The sequence below is a fragment of the Branchiostoma lanceolatum genome, chromosome 7 (assembly GCF_035083965.1).
Source record: "Branchiostoma lanceolatum isolate klBraLanc5 chromosome 7, klBraLanc5.hap2, whole genome shotgun sequence".
Taxonomy (NCBI): domain Eukaryota; kingdom Metazoa; phylum Chordata; class Leptocardii; order Amphioxiformes; family Branchiostomatidae; genus Branchiostoma; species Branchiostoma lanceolatum.
In genome coordinates this window covers 9,220,516-9,246,894 of record NC_089728.1, presented here as the reverse complement: position 1 = coordinate 9,246,894, position 26,379 = coordinate 9,220,516, and the positions used below count along the sequence as shown (strand labels likewise).

General features: G+C 39.2%; 2 protein-coding genes across 3 annotated transcripts; both read right to left on the bottom strand.

The window, feature by feature from the left end:
* Positions 1-274: 274 nt before the first annotated feature.
* On the bottom strand, positions 275-16,362 carry LOC136439064 (receptor-interacting serine/threonine-protein kinase 2-like). Of its 2 annotated transcripts, none has more exons than XM_066434218.1 (12): positions 16,229-16,362; positions 15,515-15,685; positions 14,828-15,122; positions 14,403-14,554; positions 14,085-14,134; positions 13,659-13,814; positions 13,318-13,418; positions 12,802-13,135; positions 12,444-12,596; positions 11,995-12,107; positions 11,679-11,856; positions 275-3,396 (listed from the first exon to the last, which is right to left on the bottom strand). In XM_066434218.1, exons 2-11 carry the CDS (start codon positions 15,682-15,684, stop codon positions 11,704-11,706), a joined length of 1,677 nt encoding a protein of 558 aa, XP_066290315.1. In that variant the 5' UTR covers position 15,685; positions 16,229-16,362; the 3' UTR covers positions 275-3,396; positions 11,679-11,703. The 2 variants fall into 2 exon arrangements, with proteins under 2 accessions (XP_066290315.1, XP_066290314.1); XM_066434217.1 differs by having other exon boundaries at positions 15,515-15,688; positions 16,229-16,361.
* Positions 16,363-21,678: 5,316 nt separating this feature from the next.
* On the bottom strand, positions 21,679-26,256 carry LOC136439063 (nudC domain-containing protein 1-like). The gene is made up of 9 exons (XM_066434216.1): positions 25,834-26,256; positions 25,480-25,634; positions 25,010-25,192; positions 24,599-24,779; positions 24,296-24,484; positions 23,824-24,034; positions 23,522-23,666; positions 23,191-23,316; positions 21,679-22,978 (listed from the first exon to the last, which is right to left on the bottom strand). The coding sequence occupies exons 1-9, from the start codon at positions 25,952-25,954 to the stop codon at positions 22,520-22,522; spliced, it is 1,770 nt and encodes a 589-aa protein (XP_066290313.1). The 5' UTR covers positions 25,955-26,256; the 3' UTR covers positions 21,679-22,519.
* Between the last annotated feature and the right edge of the window lie 123 nt (positions 26,257-26,379).

Genomic DNA, 26,379 nt, shown 5'->3' with positions numbered 1-26,379 from the left:
GTTTTCGATGGGAGATCTCAGAGTCAGAGGACGGAAAAAAGCCTCTGAGGGGAGATTGGTACTGGGTCATGTCAAATACAGGGGCGTGGTTAGTGATGGATAATGACTGGATTTAATCAGGTTAGAACGTACACGATTTCCATCTGGATGTTGCGGGTTATCAACTAGGATCATCTAGATCTCCGGATATCTGACGTATAGCTCCCATCTCTGTGGACGACATAATTTCTCGTTCGTTTGTGCTTGAACAAAAACCCAACAAAAAACACACAGGTGAGTGTGTATAGACTGTTTTATCTGTTTCCAGAAAATCAGATTACGGACACATTTTTCTCACTAGAATCACAGGGAAAGTTGACACATATCGAGAAGAGACCAAAACGTAATCATCAAATCTATGTAGATGAACAGACTAAATCCAGCAAATTTTGATTTCGTTTAATTAAAATTGTTGCTTTAAGATTACAAGACCCCACAAAAGTTACCAAATACTTTTGGAAGATGTATATACAGACTTGACATATTTGTGGTCACCAATCATATACACTCACATTTCTATGACTCAACAGCTTGCATTTTGGTCAGTGCGTGGACCCTTGGTACATTTCAAAATGAAGAAATGTGTAAGCATAAGTCTATTTGCAATCTATGTAATAATATACTCAACAACACACAATTCATAAGCATAGATCGATATTACCATTTTTTCAGTATAAAAGCCTTTAGCAGGTATCCTTTTGCTCAAAGACATATCATCTATTCTCAGTCACTTTTCACATTCATAAGTTGTAAAATTGTAAAACTAAATCTGACACAAGTACCATGCACTGGTGAGTTAAAAAGAGTAATCCCAAGATATATTAGCCCGGATGCCAGACCCCCAATCTCTATGATATTTATAAACCTCCTTGATAATATATATCGTGTGGGGATAGATATTATAGAGATGGGGGGTCTGGCATCCGGGCTAAAGATATACATGTATGTTCATGAAAGGAGAACCTCCTTGCTTCATGTATTATATATATACCAAATCTAGGGGTGTCACTAGAATAACCTATACAGCCCCTTTTTTCACAGAAATAATTGCAGCAAATAATGACTTGATGCAAGTCTTTAAAAGATGCACCATGGGTGGAGGTAGTCTATAGGACTAATTAGTGGTCAATGGACTTCCTGGGATAGAATATTCATGAACATAGAATGGCTTTTCTGACGAACAATTAACCAAAAGAACCAGTTCTATTATATATAATCACAGAGAAAAACATCACAACTTGACAATGAGGATCCCATTCTTTGCAAAACAAAGCATTTTGCATGAGAACAGTGGATTTGGAGGCTTCCTACAAACCATATCAATTAGCCTTTGTTTCGGATACAATGTACAAAAATACTGCCCATCTGTTGAGGCTAAATACCTATCTGCAAAATTTGCCCAGAAAAACACATCCGGATATTTGAAGACTTCACAAAGATGTTGATTAGATACATGAGCTGTGGACACTAGCTGCCCTCTATGTCAAACACTCTTGTTGAGATGACACTCGATCATGACAGATCAACAGAAGTGTCTTCTGGTCACTATACATGTGATTCACAACAAAACCTTTCCTTGATGGATGGTTGGAAGGTTGCATAACTGTGTGAGGTATACCAGGTGGTAAGCTCTCAGTACATGTTGGCAACTGATTTGGGGTAATACACAATTGACACTGCAGTCTTCAATCATTTATTTCATATATTCATGACTTTTTCCTGCCTTTATGTTGGTCATTGGCATAAAGTTAAGCACCAAACGGGAACAAATTTGCTTCAAAAGACACTAGTGCGCTAGATAAAAGGACTGTTGTTCCAAATACTAGTAGTCAATAGTCCTTCAAATGACAGAGAATAAACACTGTCAGTCTTGATGAAAATGTTTTAAAAATTCAAATATTTTCTTCCATTTGGCTTTAGATACACAGATTTTCTGACAAGACTGTCTTTGAAAAAATAATTACCATACTTGGGCCTCAGTCATTCCTTGGGCCAACTATTCATGACAAAGGGATAGATACAAATCTATGGAATGCTGCCAATCTCCAACATTCCAAAGATTCCATACATCAAAACAAGTGTCTCCATGGAGAAGAATCTTTGGGGAATCTAAATCAAGATGACCCTATACGTCTTGGGGCAGGGAAAAGTGTTCAGATTCAGAAGTAATCCCTGAAATATAACTTATCTGATTTTATCGAAGTTCATAGTCTTTAGGGTGAGCCAAAATTATTCATGAATTACAAAATCAATATCTAAATGTAGATATCGTGCTTGATTCATTGTTATATTCTGATTTACCAACGACATTGATCATGGCTTAGTTGGTAGATTCCCAATGAACTTCTCATGAAGTCTATTGAATTTTCACTTCTTATCTTTACACAATGTTATTGGAAACATTTTTCTTTCAGACATGCCAATAGGACAATACAACAATATCCTACTTAAATAATTGTTGCCAATATTTGATCTTCACTCTAATGTTGTGAAACTTGTTTGATATATTCTTTATTTCATTGCCATTGGCCAAATCCAATTGCCAAGAGACTGTAGACCAGAGGGTACTGCTTGTGAAAGCAGTTTTCTAATCCAATGTTCTATGGCTGCCCAAAACAGTAATTTCATCTGTATAATAAATGCATGTTCCTAACCATAAGTATGGTTACCAGAAATCCTTTACATATTCCTATCAGGTAGGGCCATTTGGTCATCGTCTCACTACCGCTTTAAAAAGAATACTACTTACATCCAAGGACGTCTCACTAAGACCTCCTTGCTACATCAATAGCTAAGCAGGTAGATAGACTTTTTTTTTATTTTAAAAACATTTTTTTTCGGGAAACATGTACATGTACATTAAACATGTTCTCATCATTGTTTTAAATGCCTCTCTGGAAAACATTACTTGTCCTAGAGTTGTTGAGTTATGTCTAGGACATTATGTTAAAGATTGATGTTTTAAAATGATTACATAAACCAAGGAGTTTAAATTTCTCTTTGCATGCATAACTGAGGGGTAACATGCAAATGACTTATTCATTATATAGCCTTTCTCATTGGATTAAATTATCAGGCAGTTATATCTTTACAATCATCTGTTGCAAATGCCAGTAAGACATTCTCAATCAGTAGGGGACTCATATCTCACGGCAAAAGACTTAGCTTCTCACCATGGGTGTTTTCCAACTACAACTGGGAGGGAAGCCTGTAAGCAATGTTGTTCTAAAATCAATTCTTTTGCATCATTATGATGGTGACTAGTACGAAATGTACAAGTAATAGTAGTCATGATGTCGGTGGATTCCATCTATTAACAGGAACATTCTTCTTCATCATCTGGCTGAGAAGGATGACCTGAAAGAGATAAAAAGAAAACAAAGATTATCATCACCGTCTTGAAGGAGCCCAGGAAAGCTGACTTGCATTTTCTGGGGTCTCCAGAGTTTTAGGGCACTGACCTTTCTCTGCTCTTTACTTATCACAAAAGGAAATGACAAAATAGATGTGATGAAAACTGCTTACAGCAACAACAAAGATGCAGTAAAACCTGGCTGCTCTTCAGCTGTATGAAGGCCACAGCCTCAAAGAGAATAGCACTGATATGTAATCTCAAGGAGGTTAAATCCTTGGTAATCTCCAAGCAGATGTGTGCTTTTGTCTTCTGTTCTGAATTAATTATTTTGCATGTCTTCATATTAATGCCTTTTTTTAGACACATCATCATATGTACTAACGTTGGGTAACCTAAAGTCGGGATTTTTCCGATAATGGTTGACTGAAATCAATCTAGCAGAACAATGAACCATCCTTTTTTTCTATTATTCTGTCAGTATCATGTGCTATCTTTGCACTAATCATATATATGGTAGATTTTGTCTCTAGTCGTGCTGACACCATAATATTTCAACTTCAAACTACCGTCCGCCGCACGCACAATAAAGGTGCTGTCGGACAGGGGGGCACATTAATTCGGGATTGAAGATTCGTCTTGAATATCTTACCGCTAATCACATTTTATACAGCAGCTATTCGTTCCATCCTTGGCTTGAGGAGAGTGCTATGGATATAGACGTGTCCAAGTAAAAAAATACACGAAAAAACGGCCGTACCGCAAACATCAGGCCTTCGGGAACAACCCGTGTGTTGAGTCGGTAGAACGTCACTCAAAGTTCACCCCCACCGTCATGGAAATTTGTACATTATTCAACGGGGCCTTAGCTGGATGTCGTAGAAATTGTAATACTATTATGTCCATGTGTTTCTGCTTGTGCTAAGAGCAAACTTTGAGGAAAATATCGCCATCAGTCCACTATCACACACAACATTAAGACAAAAAAGTGTTCATCGCCAACGTTTGTCGTCTGCCGAATAGCAGGATTCTGGGTAACGAATATGGCGGCGGGAAAATTCACCGCAGTGCCGTAGCCATTGATTGCAGCAACAAAGAGGCGTTTTGATAATTAATCACACTTAGAGTCCAGTTGTAGGTTACCAAAAGAGATTCTAATAAGTTGTATTGTAAATAATTGTGTTGAGCAGGAAGCGGATGTGACATTTGTCTTATAAACCAGCGAACAACTATGTAGAATAATGCTCCCACGAAGCCCTCAGACTGTGACATAAGGGACGGAGAGTTTTTGACGTAGCCAACTTCTAATGCATGCTTATCGAAGCTTTTCAGACAGTGTTCTGAATACGTTAGTCTGTCAAGTTTGCATTTCTAGCGGTATTACTGATGTTGCATCTAGCAAATATCCCTAAATACCCCGTTTTCGAAAAATCCCGACTTTAAGTACCCCACGAATTTAGGTTACCCAACGTTACATGCAACTAAAAAGCTGTTGAAGAAAATGGTGGTTGTGCCAAAATACACGTACATGGCCAACAGGCTTCCACAAATGAGACTATAACTCAAGTATACTACAATACAATTGTGCTGAATAGTCAAAGTTCCCAATCCCTGTCATTTGTTACTATTACTACAGTACAAATGTACTATAAGGGACATAGAGGATCCAAGCCATTTATCAAAACTTTATTATGTGCACGCTGCTGGACAGAAAACCATTTGGTCCAGACATATTGAAGCTTGAACAAATGGTTTTCCAATATAACTGGCAATATGCCGCTGTTTTACCCACTCTTCATTCATTACTTTAGAATCATTATAACTACGTCTATTTTTATCCAGAATGGACAGGAAGGTTTCCAAGGGACACAGATAAAACTTAATTACTGTTTCCTTTACTCGTAATCCCTGATACAGTATTCCCTGAGACTCCATTTCTGACATATCAAGACATGTCTTCATCTCAATCCCAGGACACTGACTATTGATTGGTTCTGCATAAATGCTGTCCTACTCTCAATCCCAGAGCAGTCTGACCCTTCCTTTGAAACAACTGTAACAAATCATTGTGACACATGGGGTGGACACCCTGGGTGGACAGACAATAGTCCAAATGGGGAGGGAGGATCATGATCTTATCATCAGCACCACAGGGACAAAATCAGTCATGTAAATTACTTCTGTTGCTTTGTGTTCCAAATACTCTGGCTGTGTTTGTGCCATATGAATCAGGGTTTTTGTATTAATATGTAACAGGATTTTCTGACACAGTAATTATGAAAAACTCAAGAAGGTATGGACTATGGTAATGTTGAACCATCTCAGTTCAGATGATTGATTTCACAGTGACTATAGCCGGGTGGATACAATGGTCATAATGCTTAGTGTCACTTTATGAACCACAAAAATCCTACTTGAATGATAAGTGCAATGATAAAATAGATAATACATACAGATAGTAAAATGCTATCAGATGCTAGCACTCTTTTAGTCTGGCTTGACAAACCCAATTCTTATACAACAGTATATCACACAGACTGTTTCGACTGCGTCTTTTATCTGAATTAGAAAGATGCCACCGTGCTGTGAGTCATCAATATTAAGCTGTAAACAACTTAATTAAGGAGCAGCATATTTTCGAAACTTATTCAGAGAGGGAACAAATGATCTGTAGATTCTGTAGATGATTGTATCGGAAGTTCGGAACATACTTAATGTTTTGTGGGAAAAATTATAGCGTAGGACAAATGTCATGTGAAATGCAGCTTACTAACATCTGAATATTGATAAAGGGACAAAAACATTCCTACAATGTAACATTATGACATGTAAGTACTGCACTGCACATCTCCCAAGAGTAAAGCTATTAGATTTAAATGTAATACAGTACCTCCCTACAAAACCTCATTATTTACCATGCTTGTGACAGGCAATCCAACATGCCAGTATAACAGATAAGTGCATACAAAATTTGATATGCACAGCAAATGTACATGTACGACTGGTGATGCCAAAACATCACAGGAAGCAGCCCTACAGGTCCTGACTTCTAATGTTGTGATATGATTGCCTGTGGGCCAGGCTGCACACGGACAGATTGAAGATGAAAATGGGGGCAATTCGTCACTGACAGGATCTTTCTGTTAGCCAAAATGACCCAACTGGCCAAAATAACGCATTATTATGTTTCTCATATTTATCACAAGCTTTCAGTTTTATGTAGCAGAGGCAAAATGACCCTTTTCCTGTCAATAAAAATAATGGACTAACAAAAAAAAATCCACCTCTCAGAAGCAGATACAAAAGTCTAAAAAACTAAACAATCTATTGTTTCTGCATGCCCTGAATTCATGTAATAAAGATGTATTGTCTAAGTGGTCCTCCATGGAAGCCATACTGGGTAATGCACAAATTACTTGCAACAGGCAGACACATACTGATCTCCCTTTTAAATTAATAACTTCAGTTTTGCTGTAATATTTGTCACACTGACAGCCAATGACACACGTTGGCATTCAAGCTTAAGCCCCGATAAATACCAAACATGCTTTTTTTTTTAAGAAGAAAATTTCAAATTGATCGGAAACGATTAACAAAAGGATCATTGGTAGGATCTTTATTGGAAAACCTGGTGAGGAATTGAGCTTTCACTCAAACTAATTGTTCTGGCTTTGAGGTAAAAGTGTAACATAAATTGGCTTGTTCTGCATGCAGAAGGTTTTCCCTGTCAATTCACAAGTCTGTATATCTTTGGGGCCAAGGGCAGGTGAATTGAAAGACTGAAATTGTTGAATGTAAGGATTGCAAGGAGTTCCTAAGGGCTACTCTCCAAGCAGAAGTTGGTGGGGAATATTGTGACTTTCTTATCATTTGCCATGTTTTCTTTCTGCCAACCCCACCAACTGTGCTAGCGGGAAGAAGTGGGGCATATGATAAGAAAGTCACAATCTTCCCCACCAACTTCTGCTTGGAGAGAACCAAAAGGCCTCCTAGAATATGTGAATTTCTCAAAGCTAATTCTAATATAATAAGCCTCATGCCTACATCTCCTACAAGGAAAGGCTCTTGTGTTATATTTCATATCCAGAAAAAGTAATGAAATGCGACAAGGAGTATTAGCGGCACACATGTACACAAGAAATGGAAATTAGTCTTGACTAAAGACACAACCAGAATACTAATAAGGCAGTATGTATTTGATACTGTTCCTCCACAGTACACAACACAATTGAAGAAATTAACATTTTGCCAGCAGTCTTCTTGGTATGAAATGATCAACTGATGATAGATAATATAGAAATGCATGAAAATGTGAAAGAAAAACAGAATAATGCTATCAAACAAAAGATGCAGAATGTCATTTTAAGAATACATATAAAGCAAGAAAATGATATTTTCAAAATATTTTTTTGGAACCTGCCTTGATCTAATAAAGCACTCTATTTGATTTATTTTGCAGAGTGCCTTCCTGCGGAATCCATATTAATGCCCAATGTCCAGGGGGATTTCAGCCATCTTTAGTAGTGTTCATTGATGGGGATAGTCCAGTAGACAGAGGGGGATGCATGTGCTAAAAGCTCATACCATATGGATACAGAAAATGAGAATCTCTCCCTCATAGAAAAGATACATGATGATTAAAAAATCCTATCCGTATCCGTATTGTCAAGGCCAGTATAAACTTACATCACATGTGTACAATCTGGAGAAGAATAAGACTCCGAGAGCATAACTGTTTATTTTTAGCATATAGGTATACACAAGCATGGGAGTCTTCTATGGAATGTGTGGATCTGATGTTTTCAAAACAGCATTATTCATCCAGAAACAAACAGCAGGAAGGAAATGGAAGGGAAAAATCACAGAACTGTGTCCAGGTTTTGGGCAAACACAAAGACTAGATACCTGTGCCATTTTTAAAAAGCAACTCATAACTCGAGCATCTCTACCTGACATAGACCAGAATAAACCTCCCTGTTTCAAGTAACAAGGGCAGACCCAGAGAAAGGTTTGGGAGTTACAATCCCCTTAAATTGAGGCTGTTTTAGGTTGTAGATGCATATCTACAAGGTCAAATTCTCACTCTGCGAAATCCCAGCTTGATTGAACATGGCAATATGTTTACATAGCATGCTCAGTGAAATGTATCCATCATAACTATCACTTTATAACTTACATAATGCATATAGCAGTACAGGAAACCATGTAAGTGGTGTACTAGAATTTCAAACCTGTGTGACACCTGTCAGATAATTTGTAAATTTGCAAGATGTACAGATTTGTCATTGTCTGTCTTTTGGGTGGTATGCTTGTCAGGTGTTGAAGCAACTCCAAGATGAGCCAAAACATGAGAAATAGCCATAACAACACATCATCACAGAGATTGAGAGATTTGCTCCTTCCTGGCCAAACTAAGAAAGGAATGGAACCATAACCTGTGGTCGAAATGGTATGCTGCAAATAGCAACTCATTCTTTATCTGACTCAAACAGGCAAACATAAAGTAGACGTCTCAGTCTAAGCAAAAATACATTTCTTTTCCATAAGATTATTTTCAAATCTACATATAATAACCATTGATTTTTTCTTCTTTCTTTGATGTTCCACTCTATGAGAAATGGCTTGTCCCTAAAATCACCTGGTAGGTCATGGTTTTACCTGACCCTGTCATGAACTATGCAGCGCCATTCCCCTCAATTCTGACTTAAGTAGGCCCCAGGCTGTTCTCCCTAGCACCGACCACCATGAAACATTAATGTCCACCCCTAAAACTGCCTCTGCATACAGATTGGACCAGCCATTTTACCTGCACAATCGCTCCTCCTAACTATACATCATGGCTGTGGCTGCAATCACGTAGACAACAATTTCGATTATAGACGTCATTTGCTGCTATCAGGGCCTGATTCTTTGCACCAAATTTTTCAGTAAATGAGTTTCAATAGCTTTACAAAAGGCCAGGTTGAGCCATAAGTAGGTTAAAAGCTGATTGGGGAGTACAAATCTCTCCCCAAAGGTTTGACTGATTGGTCTGAGGCCTTAGAAAGAAAAGTCAGAAATGGCAGGTAGGCAGGGTGATTGACAGGGGCGGGCCAAGCGTGTTGTTGCTATGCAAAATACCCGGTCAAGGTACTGGCTTCACGGCACAACATCCAGCCTTGAAATGATTTCTGAAAATCATCAATTGTACATGATATCACCACAAAGGATCAGATATGCACTGAAACAGCCAGAATAAGCAATTTTCTGGTTTTGGCAGGGATCAAATTCAGGGATCAATGAAAATATGGTTAATGCTTTCACATCACATGTGTAGGGGCCACATAATAAAACATCAGGTGTTTTCCTGTTATTGACAAAATGAGTCTTGACCTAAAACAAATGATTAACGATCACCGTGTGGCCATGACCCACAACTTGCTTCCTTGTAGCAGAAAAATCGATACATGTAGATTACCATGCCATAATACCGGTGACCTAGCAAGAATTGGATTGGCTGGAACAGTTTTCTCGCCAGAATCTATCAAATGGGCAGACATTTACTGTCTCACATAAACCATTCTAATTAACTGTTCAAAGCTGAAAAAGGTGCAGTCACGAACGTTTGTGTGTAATAACAGCAAAAAACATTTTAGAATTTTTCCTGCAATGCACTCATCAATGTTTTGAGGTAAAATGTATATTCAAAATGCACATTTTTGCAAGTGAAGCTTGTTTTCATTATGTGCAGTATTTCACACTTAATATACCATTTTTGCAGATGTACATGGCTGCATAAAAAGCTTAGCTTCTTTCCTGTATGCCTTATCGTTCAGCCCACCTGTTAAATAGGCTGATATTCTGAGAGCTCTGATGTCTCCTGAACGGTGCCAGGGGCGGTGCTACACATTAGGACTGTTCCATATGGCATGGCGGGAGGGGAAAATACTGAGCACATCATTTTCATTCCCTCCCCCTTTATATCTTTATGTGTTCCAACTCATACAAGTAGTAAAATAAAAGTGGATCAATGTATTATCTATGAAATATAACTTTAAATAAAGCTGTAAAATACTGATTGAATAAGTGGGCTATGAGAGGCCATTCAAAGTTTTTGAAATAATAGATTATAAATCTCTAAAATTCATGTACAGGACTGGAACACTTTGAAATCATAACAGCCTTGTAGAATGATATTAACATTACGGTACTGTCCCATCAGGTAACCATGATACAGTATCATAGGTTGCTTTGAATTTCAGACATTAGCTTGATTGACAAAGCAAAGGACTTTGTACGGATACACTATGAAAATTTTGCATAATGTACATACTACATGTACCAACCAAAAGTGCAGGTGATGGAGCACAACCCATTTCCCCTGTTTATAATGTACCCTTTGCACCTATTCAACACACATTTACATGAAAAATAGTGCCATCCAACCTCAATCCTGAGCTCGTCAAACACTATTGGGTACTGCTTGCACCGGTAATTAGTTTTATGGTTTTAATCTTCCATGGGCAGTTCGTGGGTCATTGACATTCAATCTACCATCCATGCCACAGTAGGCCGGGAAATTCATTGCTGTCGTTTCAAAGTCTGAATGCTAACAATCAAACTGTTTATATCTTCTGAAAAACCAAGGAGGTTTTATATAAAACCTCCTTGGAAAAACCAAGGACATTATACAGGAAAATACTTGTAAAAACAGAACATTTTTTCTGTGCAAATTAAAGCCTTACACTTGACTCATCAGTGTCACTCAGATTGTTGGCGAATTTGATATTAAGGAAATAAAGGGAGGGAACCGGTGGTCTTTACTTGAAATAAGCGTAAAATGTATAAAGACAATCCATACTCTACAACTGGATAAAATTCAGAGACTTAATTCCGGACGTTTCGAGTGACATCCATCACTCTTCTTCAGCGTCACTAAAATGTACTGCCACATCACATCTTGCCTCGTAAGCCACAAGAAACAACAGGTCAATAGCTGTCAAACAAAAGAGGATGGAAAAGCAGCAATGTTGCACTGCTCATGGATGCCATCTATCAGTATACCTCACAATTGCAACTTTACAATGGGCATTGCATTTCTCCTATCACTCATCAATTTGTAACCATGGTAGTAACACGACTATTCCATAGAATAAATGGGAAACACCATAAAATCACTAAATAAATCACCCTAGGCTTCATTTTTTAATGTGTTACAGTAACATACAATCTAACATGTACCTATCCCCCCCCCCAGAATAGCCAAATAAAGGCACAAAACAACCTAAGCATAACATTTTAACAGTACCTTGTATTGCTGTACTGTGACTGTGCTATAGTTGCTTGGCAAGGTAACCTTTGCCGATATTGCCAAAGGCCTGCGCCAGTTTTCCGACGGTGGCTTGCTTGCCGTTCTGCTGTTTCCACTTTATCAACATCTGGTAGGTGATTTCCAGCAGACCCTCATGGTGGTAGTCATACTGCACCTGTACGGTAGGACAATTTGTGACTCTTCAAATGTCAAATGTCAGCTTTTGAGGAAAAACATCAGATTGAAACTGTTGTAAGTTCACATGTGATAAGTAGAATATAAATATTACTATGAAGTACAACTTGTGTCCAACCTGATCAATCTGTGGTTCCGTCAGGTCTAGTTCACGTGCCAGCTTTTTCCACTCCCTACCAATGTCGGCTGAAACTGCCTGTAAGATCTTATTGGTCACTGGCCTTCCTGGTTCTGATGGAGGTGACAAGCAGTCAGACAAACCCTTCAACTGTAATATCAAGATTCTGCACAGTACTAACATTACTTGTTCCTTCTTTTCATCTACCCCTGAGCTCAATGAGCACTACAATAAGATTGTTAGCATGCTATACAAGATTTTCAAAACAATCACTACTGTTAGCTGTTTTACGCATAAGAATCTATTTTTCTAGTACATTAATTGTGCTTAAAAGTCAATGTTGCAGTAAAAAAGGGAATAGATAAAGCAGATATTTATGAAAAACAACATCAAAACAGACAAAACTATGTAAAGTAACTTATAAGTAGATTTATCGCTTTTAGACATACCTGAAACTTGAGGTGCTGAGTTTTTTGGCATTGGGGTGTCTTTCCTTTTAGCACTGGAAGGCTGTGTTGTATGATTAACATTGATAGTATTACTATTCCCAATGATGACATTCTGGCAGCCCTGCATGTTGATGTTCGTTCCTGCACCTAAGCCTGTAAAACAAAATTATGGTACATGTATCATCAATTCTTATCACTTAAAATTCCCTTTAAGTTCTTAAATGTTTCTCTGTCAGTGAGTCTAAAAGATGTAATGATATAAACTGCTCAAACAGTTCTTCAATGTAACAACATAAGAACTATGAACGAACACAAAATTTTGTATTTTCGTGATAAAGTGGGTTGATACTATTTATACCTGGAATATTGTGGGCCCCCTGGGGTTCACCACCACCCCATGCTCCCCCTGCCGGTGGTGGCTGGTACTGACCCCCCTGGGCAGACTGCTGTGGCTGGTGCTGACCCCCCTTTGCAGACTGCTGTGGCTGGTACTGACCCCCCTGGGCAGACTGCGGTGTTTGGTGCTGATCCCCCTGGGCAAACTGCGGTGGGTGGTGATGGGCAGACTGTACTTGAATGGGCACAGCTTCATCAAGCTGAGGTGCTGCTCTGCCAGTGTAGTGCCTGACCATGTCCTCTAGCTTCAGGTCAGCCAGTTTAGCTTGTGCCAATGAGACACCCGAACTTGACCCCTGTCAAAAACACAGAGTGACAGGCACCTGGTGATTATTCTCTGCAAACTTTCAACAAACAGAGCCTAATTGCATGACTACTGTTTTAGCAATATAACACTTTCCTCTATGACTGTGGATATTAAACATGACTTTTATTGAAAGTGAAGTTAAAGGATGAATTCAAGTAGAACTGTACTTACAGCGGTATTATTGCTTGATGATCCACTCTGTAAGGCAGATATGGCAGCTGGAACCTCTTGCTTGTACCTATGGTAGATCGGGTCTATGCTATCTACACAATCTGTGACAACACACAAACATCAAACATCAAACTGAGTTACATAGGCTTCTCTTAGGCTTGTGCAACATTTTAAAGTGTGTACTATGAAACTGTTTTGAGCCCCTAACTGAAATCTAGTATGCTGGAACCTTTCATCGCCTATAATAAAGTATGATAAAAGTGTTGCTGATAGATTGATAAGAAACTTGACTTGCTCCATATTTCAAGGGGCATAGTGTTCGATCATATTTTGGGATTCACCTTTGAAGCTAGGTCTGTCGGCAGGTGTCTGAGACCAGCATTTTCTCATCAGGCGGGTAAAAGCAACACATTCTTGGGGTTCTGTTGGAATGAGCTTCTCATCTGGTCTTTGTCCTCCCTTCACACAGATCTCAATATGGGCTGAGTTATGAGCATCTGAAAGAAACATCATGATTATGATATGGGGGTTACAAACTAATTATATGATTGTAACATAATAATCTATTGATGGATTAATTTAAGTTTATGGATTAGCTTGAGTTTTTCAGCATGAGAAAACTTAGTACCTGGTACCAAGGAGGTTTTTAATATCAGGTTGGTACGTATACATTTGGCAATGAAACAGTTTTTCAGAACTCTATAATTTGTCGTTCTGTAAGTTATGAAAGATACTTATACAAGTAGACAAATTGTTCTGTGACTTACGCTCAAATGGTTGTTTCCTTGTCAGGATCTCCCACAGCACAACACCATAGCTGTAACAGGAAAATGATAGTTGTTGATAAACGTCTGCTAAAGAGCATATTATGTGCATTCCTTCAAAAGATTTAAATCCAAAGAGATGCTAGCTACAGCTTGGATTGCTTTCCATGAACCAAGGCAAGCATACCAGCAGAATATAATGGAAATCTACTCATACTTTTTTGTGTGAAAAAGACAAACAACACTACTAAAACACAATCGTCAATTGTGAAAGTTTATATATGTTTAACTTAAATCATACTGAAACATATAGTACAAAACCTGTAAACATCCCACGGAGTGTCAGGTTTACAGTTGATATCTTCCCAGGACTCTGGGGGGATATGTGTAATTGTGCCCCCTGCTGTGCCTTGATCAGCTATAGATGTACCACCAGTGATGCTCTTCCATTTGGAAAGTCCAAAATCTGTAATCTGCACAAGAAATAGGATCCACATTTGAAACCAAAAAGCTATAGACATAATGGAACAATTAAAAAGAGTAGGTTCAAAAGTTGACTAACTTTCCAGGAAATTATGGTAAACAACTGATGTAATGACATCCTTTTGTGTTACCATTGTGAGTTACCTCAAGGAGGTTATAACCTCCTTGGTTACCTGTATACAATTAGAAACAGGAACTTGCAGCAAGACTATAAATAATGTTGTAACTTCTTCATCTTACACACTTTACAAGTGTTTTGTCACCTTAACATGGTATTCTTCATCCAACAAGATGTTCTCAGACTTCAGGTCACAGTGCAGAATCCTTGGTGCCAGGTTGTGTAAGTAGTTCATCCCTACTGCCGTCTCAAAGGCTATTCTCCACCTGAGCGGCCAGGGGATGTCCACCCCCAGCAGGGACTTCAGGCTGCCGTTCTCGGCCAGGTCCATGATGAGGCAGTAGAATGTAGGCTCGACACACATCCCGTAGAAGTGGACTACATACTTGAATCTTGCAGCCTCCAGTTTTTCTGCTTCAAGGTAGAGGTCTTTCTGTTGCCTAAAGAATAATAGAATTCACATTACAAAAGTTTGTCAACTACATTGTAGTACAACTGTAGTATTCACATGGCTCTCAGACCTTTTTAAAGTCAATAAAATCATTAATTTCCTATACGTCATTACTGTAAATGCCTTAAAGTAAGACTCAAGATGATTGAATTTCACGTTAAGGAGAAAATAGAGTGTTTGCTATAATGATTATTTTTGTGGTGGATTTTCAAAAGCGTGTGGAGAAATGATCACTGCAAAAACTGTGAACATAAAATCACTGGAAAAATTCAAGAATCACCAAATCTTCATCATAGAAATTGTGTTTCATAGCATCAGCATACAGTTTCATACCTGAATTTTTTGTATAACAGTTTCTGTTGATTATAATGATAGACTTACTTTTCAGTCATAGTCTGCTTGGAGCAAACACACTTGACTGCAACATCCAGGCTCCAGTCAGCATGCCTGGCTCTTATAACGAAGCCAAAGCCTCCACTCCCAAGCAGAGCATTGTCATAAATCTTCAGTTTTTCTTTACCAATTACACTGAAACGGCTCTTTGCATCCATTCTGCTGAAGGTAATGTATTGTATAGTTATGTTAGCATAGAATATTCTGAAAAATAAATTTACCATGGGCAGCAAAGGCAAATTTCAGTCTTTACAGAGTAGGTGAAATGAGGTGTATTATATAAGCTTATTTTGTCTACATGATGAGGACAAAATTATCACTTATGGCTTCACTTGTGGGGATTATAGCATCGATGTGTAACGTTAACGTTAATTCTATTGACAGAAGAATGTCACAATTAAAACTTCATGATATCAAAATGCGCCAAATCTTTAACTAGGCTTAACTACTCAATGTTCCCAACAACCAAAGAACTAAATCAAAGCTAAAGCAATGGCACTTGACTTGAAGTTATCACAACCTAAACTTTAAAAGTGAAAGTTCGGTTACGTTGGACCAAGGAGGTTAAAATAGGATTGGTTGGACACATTTACCTAAGATGCGTTAATAATCATTGTAATCTATGACACCATATTCAACTGCACAGTTCTGTGGTGCTCCCCAAGGCAGTTACAATATTGTAGTTACGTGGAGAAAAGTCACCTGTACTCCTCATCTATGATGACAGTTGAAAACTTCTCCAGAACTGTCTCCTACTCACTACACTTCATGTACCCGGAAGTAAAAAGTAAAGCTTTTGGACTGTGCTAAACCACTATAGGAGGTACCATATTACTGACCCGCACTTCCATTGACTACACGTCATTGGTACGTAACATCTTATCAATGTATTATCTCGCAAAAAATTATCATGATTTATCATGTTAGTGGATGTATCGAGTTCTAACGATATTTGATATTGTATTGATCAAAGCAAGCTCCCCTTTTTTCAAAAAGTGGTACTGTCCGGAAAGAGAACCCAAGGAGCATTGCGATCCAAAATGGCTGCCTGGAGGAGTGTGACATGCGTCCTTCGAGGGAAAATGCGAGGTTTGTCGCTCTAATGAATGATTTCATCACGTTATGAGCATTCTTAGATGGTGTATGTGTTTCATTATGTTTAGCCATAAGTATGGCTAAACATATTGTTTTCTCTCATGTTTCTTCTTCTTCTTCTTCTCCTGTCAAATCTTCAAATCGATTCATCTCTGTCATTTTTTGACCAAATGACCTGAAATTTGGTACAGAGGTAATGTAGGCAAAAACCAATGTGCGTTCTTTTCCTTGTTTTGATATTGACCTTGAAAGTGATTTTATCGAGGTTTTTAAGCTATTTTTAGCATATCTTGGCCTCCTGCGCCCTGGTATTTCAACCGAATGACCTGAAATTTGCTGTATATGTGGCTTGAACAAATATTTAAAGGACTACATTCCCATTTTTGGCATACATATATTCAAAACGATTTATTTTGGGCTTTCTTGACAATATTTGCCACTTCTGTCACTTTCAATACTACATATGACCTACAGGTCGTTGACCCCGAGTGCCTTGCACCTGGCCAAGCTGGAAGTTTGCTTACGAGGAGGAAAGACCGGACATAAACATTTAACGTGATTATCGGGAAAACACCATGTTCCCTTAAACTCAGTGGTTAAATTGCAGTTTAGGAAATTTTATAACAGAAAACAAGTTAAATCAATGATTTTGTGAATGTTTATTCTAGCATTAGTTATTCCAGATATTTTCAAACTCCAAATTCTTCAACACAACACGGGAGATCGTTTCTCCTCAGACTGGCGCGACACTCCTGTCAAAATTGATTGATGATCTCTCTCTGCCGCCGACTTCATACATGATCAAAGGCGGGTGGTAGGCGGTGCGCGGGGAAACATAAACATATAATGTAGCGAAGTGTTGCACAAGGAATTCTCACGCTGAGGGGTACATGAAATAATGCTTACAAAATAGACCTCTATGAATCGGGCTACATTCAGCAATGGTAGACGGATTCGGGGCATGCCGCGCAACAGGCGTTTTGGTCCGGCACGTTGTCGCAGCGGTGCGTCGCCGCTACGCGATCGAAAGCACGCCGCTGTCTGTCTCGGACCAACACGCGTCTCCCGTGATGTGTAGCGTCCACCACCAGGCCTTCCTACATGTCCTACGTACGGGCGTATGGCCAGTAGAGTCAGTCCCCGGTAAGGTCAATGATTCGCCCCTTTGCGCTAGCTTGTAACGTTAAATGAATGTACCCTCTGGTGGCCAAACTTCACTGACAAACTTTCTCCCTATTATCATCATGAGCTTGCGTTAGTCTGGTACTAGTGACTATTATGTGCCGGGAATGTTTATCTATCGCACGCCTTGGAAGGAAGTTCAGCCATGATAAATGGTCGGCCGTTGCGAAAATTTGGAATCCCATGCTGTTGATTTTCGTGATTGAATCTGTAAGAAAATATATTTTCATGTCGTTCATGTTTTTGGGACGGACGCCGGGACGGGGTGAATTTTTTCTATCATTTTCGTCCCGTTAGTAATGCAAATCGAATCGTGTTGCACAAGAGGCAAAACACTAAAAACGTGGGTCTTGTGGAGTGTTTTGGAGCGGGAAAATGCCGGATATTAGCGGTGCCGAACAGTGTACATCGTCGCGCGCGGGTGACGCTCCGTCAAAACAAATCCGCTGGTGGTCTAGCGCGGCCACCGAAAATAGGCAGAAACACACAGGAGGACTTAGCACCTTCGTTTATGAGGGCAATTGTGAAAATCTTTTGTTACAAATTGTTCGAACATTGAAACATTTGGATAGATGGTTTGAAACTGTTCTAAATAAAGAGATTTTTGTGTAGTTACGTTCGAAATGTTTCCAACGTATGTGAAATAAGTTCAAACATGTTATAAGTTTCAATTCTAATTGTTTGAACACTTTAGAACTATTGTGACTTAGACATTCTTTTAATCAAAATAGTTCAAACATATTACAAATATTATACTAAAACCCTCTCGGTGACTTTGAATTGACTCAAATATGTTGTTTTTGGTCATTTCCTTCGTCTCCTGTCAAATCTTCATATGTATACTATGGAAAACTTCATTCTTCCCTGGGGTTGATCTTTTTTAATTCAATTTTGAACTGGGTTGATTATGCGCAAGAGTGTAATTTTCAGCGGATATTTTTCGACTGGTTTACATGGAAATGGCACGGAATATCCCATTCTTGCAAGGGGAGGATTCTTTAATTATTTTTCAATTTTGAGCTGGAATGATTATGAAAAAGTCCATTTTTTAGCAGAAGTGTATTTGTTAATCAATTAGTGGATATGGTTGTGGACTGGTCCATATTGTGTTGAGGTGCTACTGGAAGACTCAATTTTGGACTGGGGTGATTCATTTTTTTAGTGCAAGTATTTTAGAATGGTCCATTGTTATTTTGGGAGAGTCCATTTTTTGCATGGCGAGGAGTATGGCTAAACATGCTGTATTTGCTCGCAAATGTTGCCTTTCTAGTGTATTATTTTGAATGTCTATGAAGCATGTATTTGCACGTATCCTTTGTGTTTTCGCGGCCTGATACCGGCCGCCCTGCATCTTCCATGCATCCTACTGGGGTCACAGATGTCACTCCTGCATCTTGTACAAAATACAGTCAAACCTGTATTAGCGGTCACCTTTGCATAGCGGCCACCTGCCCATAGTGGTCACTTTTTGTCGGTCCCTTGGATTTTTCCCATTGACATAAGCATTAAGAATTAGGCTATAACGGCCACCTGTCCAACGCGGTCGCGGCCAGTCGATTTTCAGTCCCGCGAGTACAGTAACACTGTCGATAACGGTCATGGCGCGCCGGTAGAAGCCGCATCGCCACCGCACGCCGGGTTCAAAATCTTCATTTTTTCACGCAGTTATCAAATTTATGTGGATTCAACTGGATAGGATGATAATAAAGAAAACCAGAATGTTTTATCTTTGTTAGAAAATCCATGGTTTGACGCGAAGTCAGTATAATTTTCTTCACATGGCTTGCGTTTGTACATCGTAGCAAAATTGACCATTTCTGTGCATTTCGACTGGACAAATATTACGGCAGCTTTTTGGAAAATACAACTCGCACATGTAGCTGATGCAGTAAGTTCGGGAAATGTTTGAATGCCGGCCCAATATCCGTTTTCCCCGGTGCTCAAAGTCAAAACGTGTTTCGCGCAATTTTCAAAATGGCGCTGATAGTCAGCAGCACCAAGGAGGTTGGCAGCACAAAGGTCAACAGTAGACACCACTGTTTCGGAGGTATAATGCGCTAAATTTATTTTGCTGCAAAGTATCACTGAGGATAATTACTTTACCAAAAGCTTAAGAAGAATATTAATAACATTAATATGATGTAAAATCTGGGCTATTGCAATTTTCTGAAAAGAATAAAGCCATCAAAAAATCGACCTTCTTCTGAGTACCCTATTAGCATAATGGTAGAAGCTGATAATGACAAGCGGCAAGTGAAACAACAACAGACTAAGGAAAACTATCGCCACGATTTTATGTTTCAAAACGGTCGAAAACGAACAGTAAGTGGCAACTGAGCAACATGTATTTTGTTCTTAACTAACTAGGTGGCAACAACAATCGACTTTCTAAAATGTGACTTACCTATGCAATGTTTACATGTGTACTGTACGGTGAATAAATGTATCTCAGTGGGTACTGAAAATATGTGCCACTCGTGGTCATCATTAATCAACATTTTCTCCATAGCGGCCACCTGTCCTTAGCGGCCAGTTTTGGCCAGTCCCTTGAGTGACCGCTATAGACAGGTTTGACTGTATGTAATAACGTCACTCGCAGCTCGTTACTCATAGTGCACGTGAGCGAACGAAAAACGTCCCAGTGGTTGAGTCGCCATTGGTTTTGGATGGAAATTCACAATAGTACAAAGATTTAAAATGAAAATTTGTGTTTTTTTTTGTTGTCCAAACAGAGAGCTGGACATGTGTGGTACAATCCCATCACCTGCACAGATGTCTCACTACCTCAGCTCACCTGAGTGCAGGAGAAACCTGGAGAGAGAGGTAATAAGTCCTTTCACAGATCCAACTAGGAATGAGCAGGTCAAAGGTGAAGGGCACTGTGACATAAACAAAACTGGACATTGTTACGCAAACAAGACCGATGGAGGCTATATTCATCATGTACAAAGCATGGTTGGGACAAGAACTGTTTACAAGTCAGGGGCCTACACCTTCGACCTGCACATGCGCAGTTGGACCCATGAAAGGGCTTTTTCTCACTGAGTGGCAAGATATTATTTGGCTCATCTGTATTCCAACAACATTGGGCTTGTCAAGAAAGGAAAGTTACAGTATGAGTACTAGTAATGTTGAAGATAATTTTCCATATCTAACACATCTTTGTTTTGTTACAAAGTATTGTTGTCAAGTTGCAGTACCTGTATCATTTAGATTTACCCTCAGTTTGTTAATTGGAAAGCAGAGTATTCACATGTACAGTAGTACTAGTAGCCTTCAAGCTGCAAAATTGAAATTGCTCAGCAGTAGTATATTCTAATAATTTAGTAATGTTTAGCATCACAGGAAAAATAACTTTGGTGAATTTCTCGATTGTATCTCACACAGCTATGGTTTACCAACCCGTAAGACCGATTATGGGCCTCTCACCGACTTACCAGACTGGACATTTGCTGGTAAGAATATTGATGTCACTACTCTTATCATGTACTTTTCAATGTAATGTAACATTAGCATTCATAAAAAGTCATTATAATAAACAACACTGTCTTGAACACATAACCACAAGTACTTCAGCCATGAAACAAAGGTCATCTTGAATGTTTTATTGCATAGGACTCAAGCAAGGTTTGGAGTTATCTGTCCCTAATGTCATTCCTATTGTTATAGATGGCAGACCTGCACCAATGGGGACCAGACAGCTGAAACGGTTGAAAGAGCGAAGAGAACTTGCTGTAAGTTCAGCTCAAATCATGCACAGTATGCACACCTGTAACTTGTACCACTGATGCATATAGGTACCATACACACCATGACCTCCACATTTACCAAGTTTTTTTTTTAAATGAAAAAAAAACATACCTGAAAACTGAGTCTAGAAGTACTCTTCATCTACATGTAGTACAATATCATTTATTCTTGATTTTGCTAATGAGTTTGAAATACATTCTCCTCATCTCTTGCAGGCCAGAGTAGTAAGTCTTCTGGAGGAGGTTGAGGAGGGGAAGCAGGGTTATGTACAGCAGATAGAACAGGAGACTGAAAGGGTTGCTGAGAAAGAGAGGAGACGGCTCAAGCCCAAGGGGAAACAGTTGTTACAGAAGTCTAAACAAAAACACAAGAATGAGTTGTGATATCTACAATATGTGAGCTACTTAAGTATAAGGAAAGGTTTTCAATACAATCTCAAAGTAAGGACCCTTTTATTAGCTAATTAGGACAGGTTCATGTATGTGGGCAATTGGAACTGCATTGAGAAACTTTCCATGTTTCAAGACTTGCTTAGCTTCAAGATGTGCAGATCTGATATGCTTGTCCAATAACAATAGTTTTCACAAGAATCTTCAACTGGCCTATTCTGAGAGCAGTGCACAGAGGCTAACATACTGTAATATCCCATTCTTAGTTACACTTATATTTTATGACATCCAAATCCACAAGAATTGTCAAAAGTACTGTATGTTTATAGCATGTTTGTATGCAAGTATGATTAATTTTCATTCCTTTCAATAGTAGCAACAAATAAATCTTAAAACAGGAATTTTAAGTTCTATGTTTGGTATATGCGTAGTGACTCCTAGTCCTAAATATATTTCAAGTAACTACAGTATATTCCAAACTCCCAATATGCAAATCCCTCTTCCATTATACTCCTTCGCTGTACTATTGATCCAAAAATACATCTAGTTTGCAATGTAGCAACTTCTGGATTAGCTCTCAATCTTCTGTGTTTACTCTCACAGTTATCAGTTTGCTGCCTGTCAAAATAAACAACCGCTCATTTGAAACCTGGAATCCCATAATATTCTCAACTGAATCTAAGGCAACCACCTGCTGCTTGGCTATCTGACCTATGACCCGTCCGCTTTTCCTGTTTCGCACAGGGCTGGCAGTTGGGGTCGGTTGGCGATACACATACACGTGCCTCACGCAGTCGCACAGTGAGGCATAGGAAAAGTTAGGCGCACACTTGGCAAACTTCATGTCTTGCTTAGAAGCCTGGACATAGCCTAGTGCATTGAAAGTAGCTATATGTGTGAAGGGGGTGTCAGAGTTGTCGGACGAAGACTTGGGCTGCCAGATGAGGGCATCGACATCATGCCGCAGACATAGACACGGTGCCTCTCCTGTATCTATCTGTATGTTAAACAGGGACTGATGACTGGACAGACTCGCCTGCATGGAGCAAAAATTAGACACAAGTGAACACAAAGTCTCAATCATTTTGATGTAGTTAGAGTGGCACTTTGATTTGTCTGATAGTTTAGTAATCATTAATAAATGGATTTTCCAGAATTACATGAATGGAAAGGATTTTCTAGAAGATTAAAAAAGTTAGTATGATAAAGGAATATGTGACAATAGACGATCCAGTAGCACAATCTTACAGCATGTGTATTCCTGTGGGTTTCACCATCCAGTCGCACCAGCATGGCCGAGTCCTCCGGGAAGGCATCACACTCCTCCAGCTCCTGGGTATTGTATGGCTTCTTGTCTGGGTCAGGGTCGGGATTCTGATGGAAATGAAGAAGGGATATGTGCTTGTAATGCCTGACAACTTACTGCTCAGAGTTAGCCCTGACAAAGAGCTAGCTAGGTAATAGTCTTGTCGCTACAATTCCGTCCATACAAAAAAAAAGAATGACAGCAAAAGCATATACAATGTAATGGTGCTTTGTAACGTGTCAATCTTTATCTGTGCCTGGAATAATACCTTACCATCTGATCAGATGTTAGCCCGCTCAGTCTCTCATTCATCTCTGCTGTCTGATCAGGGTCTAGTGTGAGCTGTCCCCTAGTGTCTCCCACTACAACTGCAGGCCACATTGGTCCCTCTTCCCTTTTCTGCAGCAGAAGTTCCAGTCTGAAACAGGTGAAAGCAAATCTTGTAATTTTCCATTTATACTAACTTAGAAAAATCACTAGATGCAAAGGAAACAGCAATTCACAAACAGTCTTTTCCTAATAGGAGAGTCAACATGTACTAATAAGACAGAAACTAAAAAAAGTCCTATACTCACTCTTGTCCATCAAGTGTCCATGTGCTTGCCTCAGCATCCACAGCGCCACAGAGTTCACCATCCAACAATGGTTCCCTGTTCTTTACACCAAACTTTATTCTCTTGGTCTCCAATACCAGTTCTATGTCTGACTTTGTGGTCCCCTCATCAACTGTGAACTTCACACTCACATCTTCTGTTGTCTGGCCCCACAGGTAGGCTGGCTGCTTGGCTGAAGTGAAATATAAGGATGTAGAAACAACAGTCATTCTGACAACTTTAGACTCTAAGTTAGAGAGTTACATGAAGTTTGCAAACTGTTACTAGTAATCACTCTGATACATGCACAATTCAATTAACAAGGTGGTATCAGGCATTAATGAAACTTCCAGGCTATTTCTATTTCTTGAGAAGTAGACAGCTTCAATCATTTAGTGCCTCTTGTCCGTAATAAAGGGAAAGTTTCTCAGAGTCAAGTACAGGATTGCATTACCTGCTTGAGATTCTCCATTTGAGCTGTCTTCTTCCATCTCTACATCCTTGGCTGTGTCTGACACCATCTTGAATGGTTTGTCACTTGCGATGAAGAGCCCCCTGCCTCCACGCTCTATAGCTGCATACTGGGGCGAAGTCTTCCCCCGAACCTGCCTCACCCGCTCAACTTTGAACCCACCAGATGTCCCTGTGGCAAGAGAGTGTATGAAATGAAGTACACATGTACCAAGATTTGATAATGTCATGATATGTTACAGTTGTGTAACTGTAGATATCCTTACAATGTAAAATCAGACCTTACCATCCTGTTTGGCCAGTGTAACCCACTCCAGCACCACTGTGAAGTCAGTCTTGTGTTCTTGAGGCACTTTGTCCATGTGTAGCAAGAGGGCCTCGATGTGCAGCACATTGTGGGAAATGTCAACCAGCGAGTGTAGGAGGGTGAAAGGTTGCTTATCACACAACTCCTCAGAGAAGACTATCTGTGGGATGAAAAGAATGGGGATTATAATCACTATAGCAGTTTTTGATTCTAACATTTGAATGTCATTATTGTTCATAGCACCTTTCACTGCAAGCATTGAATCTCTAACATACAGACACCATTTCTAAAATGCAGTAATAGTGAGCTGATGAAAATCTGTTACAGCCAAGTCAATGAACATCACACACATTTGAAATTCAATGCACAGTAGCAGCAGCAGTATTCTACCTTCCATGGCTCCTCCTCTGATGTGCCCCTGTTGTGGGTTTGAATGACCAGGAGTTTCCCAGCCCCATCTGCGAGAACGCACCAGCCCCGAGACGGGAAGTGCAGGGTGATGTTGTGTCTCACACCTTGTGGTTCATCACATGGAATCTGCAGTACTGGTCTGGGAGGGTTGATCTGGGTGTCCTGAACACATGAAAAACAGCCAATTTATAGATTCATTTGATAAGCAATAGGAATATGTAACTAATTCATATAGACATTGGCACACATGTGGTCAAAGATCTGTCTTGAATACAGATGTCACAGTAGAGTACTGAGTAGAGTTCATTTGGCCAGGTAGGAATTCTGGTTTTCACATAGTACTTAGTATGATAGTACATACCATATATTATCTGAATGTTTACATACACATGTACTTGTAAATATCCCTTCACTAAATGTGCTATTCATTGTAACGTTATGTTTCTCACCAGTATGATTTTGATCTGCTGCAAAGCGTGTTTGTTGTCCACATAGTACACAGAGTCAGGGTTCCACTGGTCCAGGGTTAGGTGGTTGTGCATCCCAAAGGCCCGGATGTGCTGGTACGTGTACTCCTCATCATCTAGCTTTACATCATGGATACCTGTATGTGTTACAGATGTCAATACTAACGTTACTATGTCTGTCAATACAATGGTATGAGTATGGGACCACAAGAAAACTGGAATAAAAATATATTTTCTTTGCACCTTACGAATCTTTGGATGTTATCAAGGTTTTGACTCCAACTCCTAACCATATGCATCAATTTTTACTGAATACTGTAATATTTTTGGTCCTACCTGTATTTAGAGACACAGTGTACTGAGGGAGTGGTTCCAAAGACAGTTTATATCCATCAAAATTGGCATCGATGAGAGTTCGGTCTGGCTTCAGCGTGTGAGTTGCGTGTACAGTCGCCATGTTGGGTCAACACGAAGAGCGGGAGGAAATATTAACGCGACAATGGCTTCAAAGATTTTTGTTTAAAGAGACCAAAGACCACGAAAGCAAAATCTATTACACACCGTCGGCTTATATAATAAATTTTAACTTGTGTTGGAAATATTTTATTGGATATAATAGCTAGACAATTCACTACCATCTCATTATATGTTAGAAGATCATTCCTGTAGTTTCGGTGGTTAGGTCATCAAATTTCTGGGACCAACCTTTGTGCTGAGAGGGATGGTGGACTGTCTGGCACCGTTGTATTATTCAAGTCATTAGATCCATAAAGATTATATAAGAGTGTTGCTAAAAACAATGTATTATAAAATAAATATCTGTTGTTATTATTGTATTTTCTTCTGTTTTAATCTCAATTTTAGTATATACAAGTAAATCTA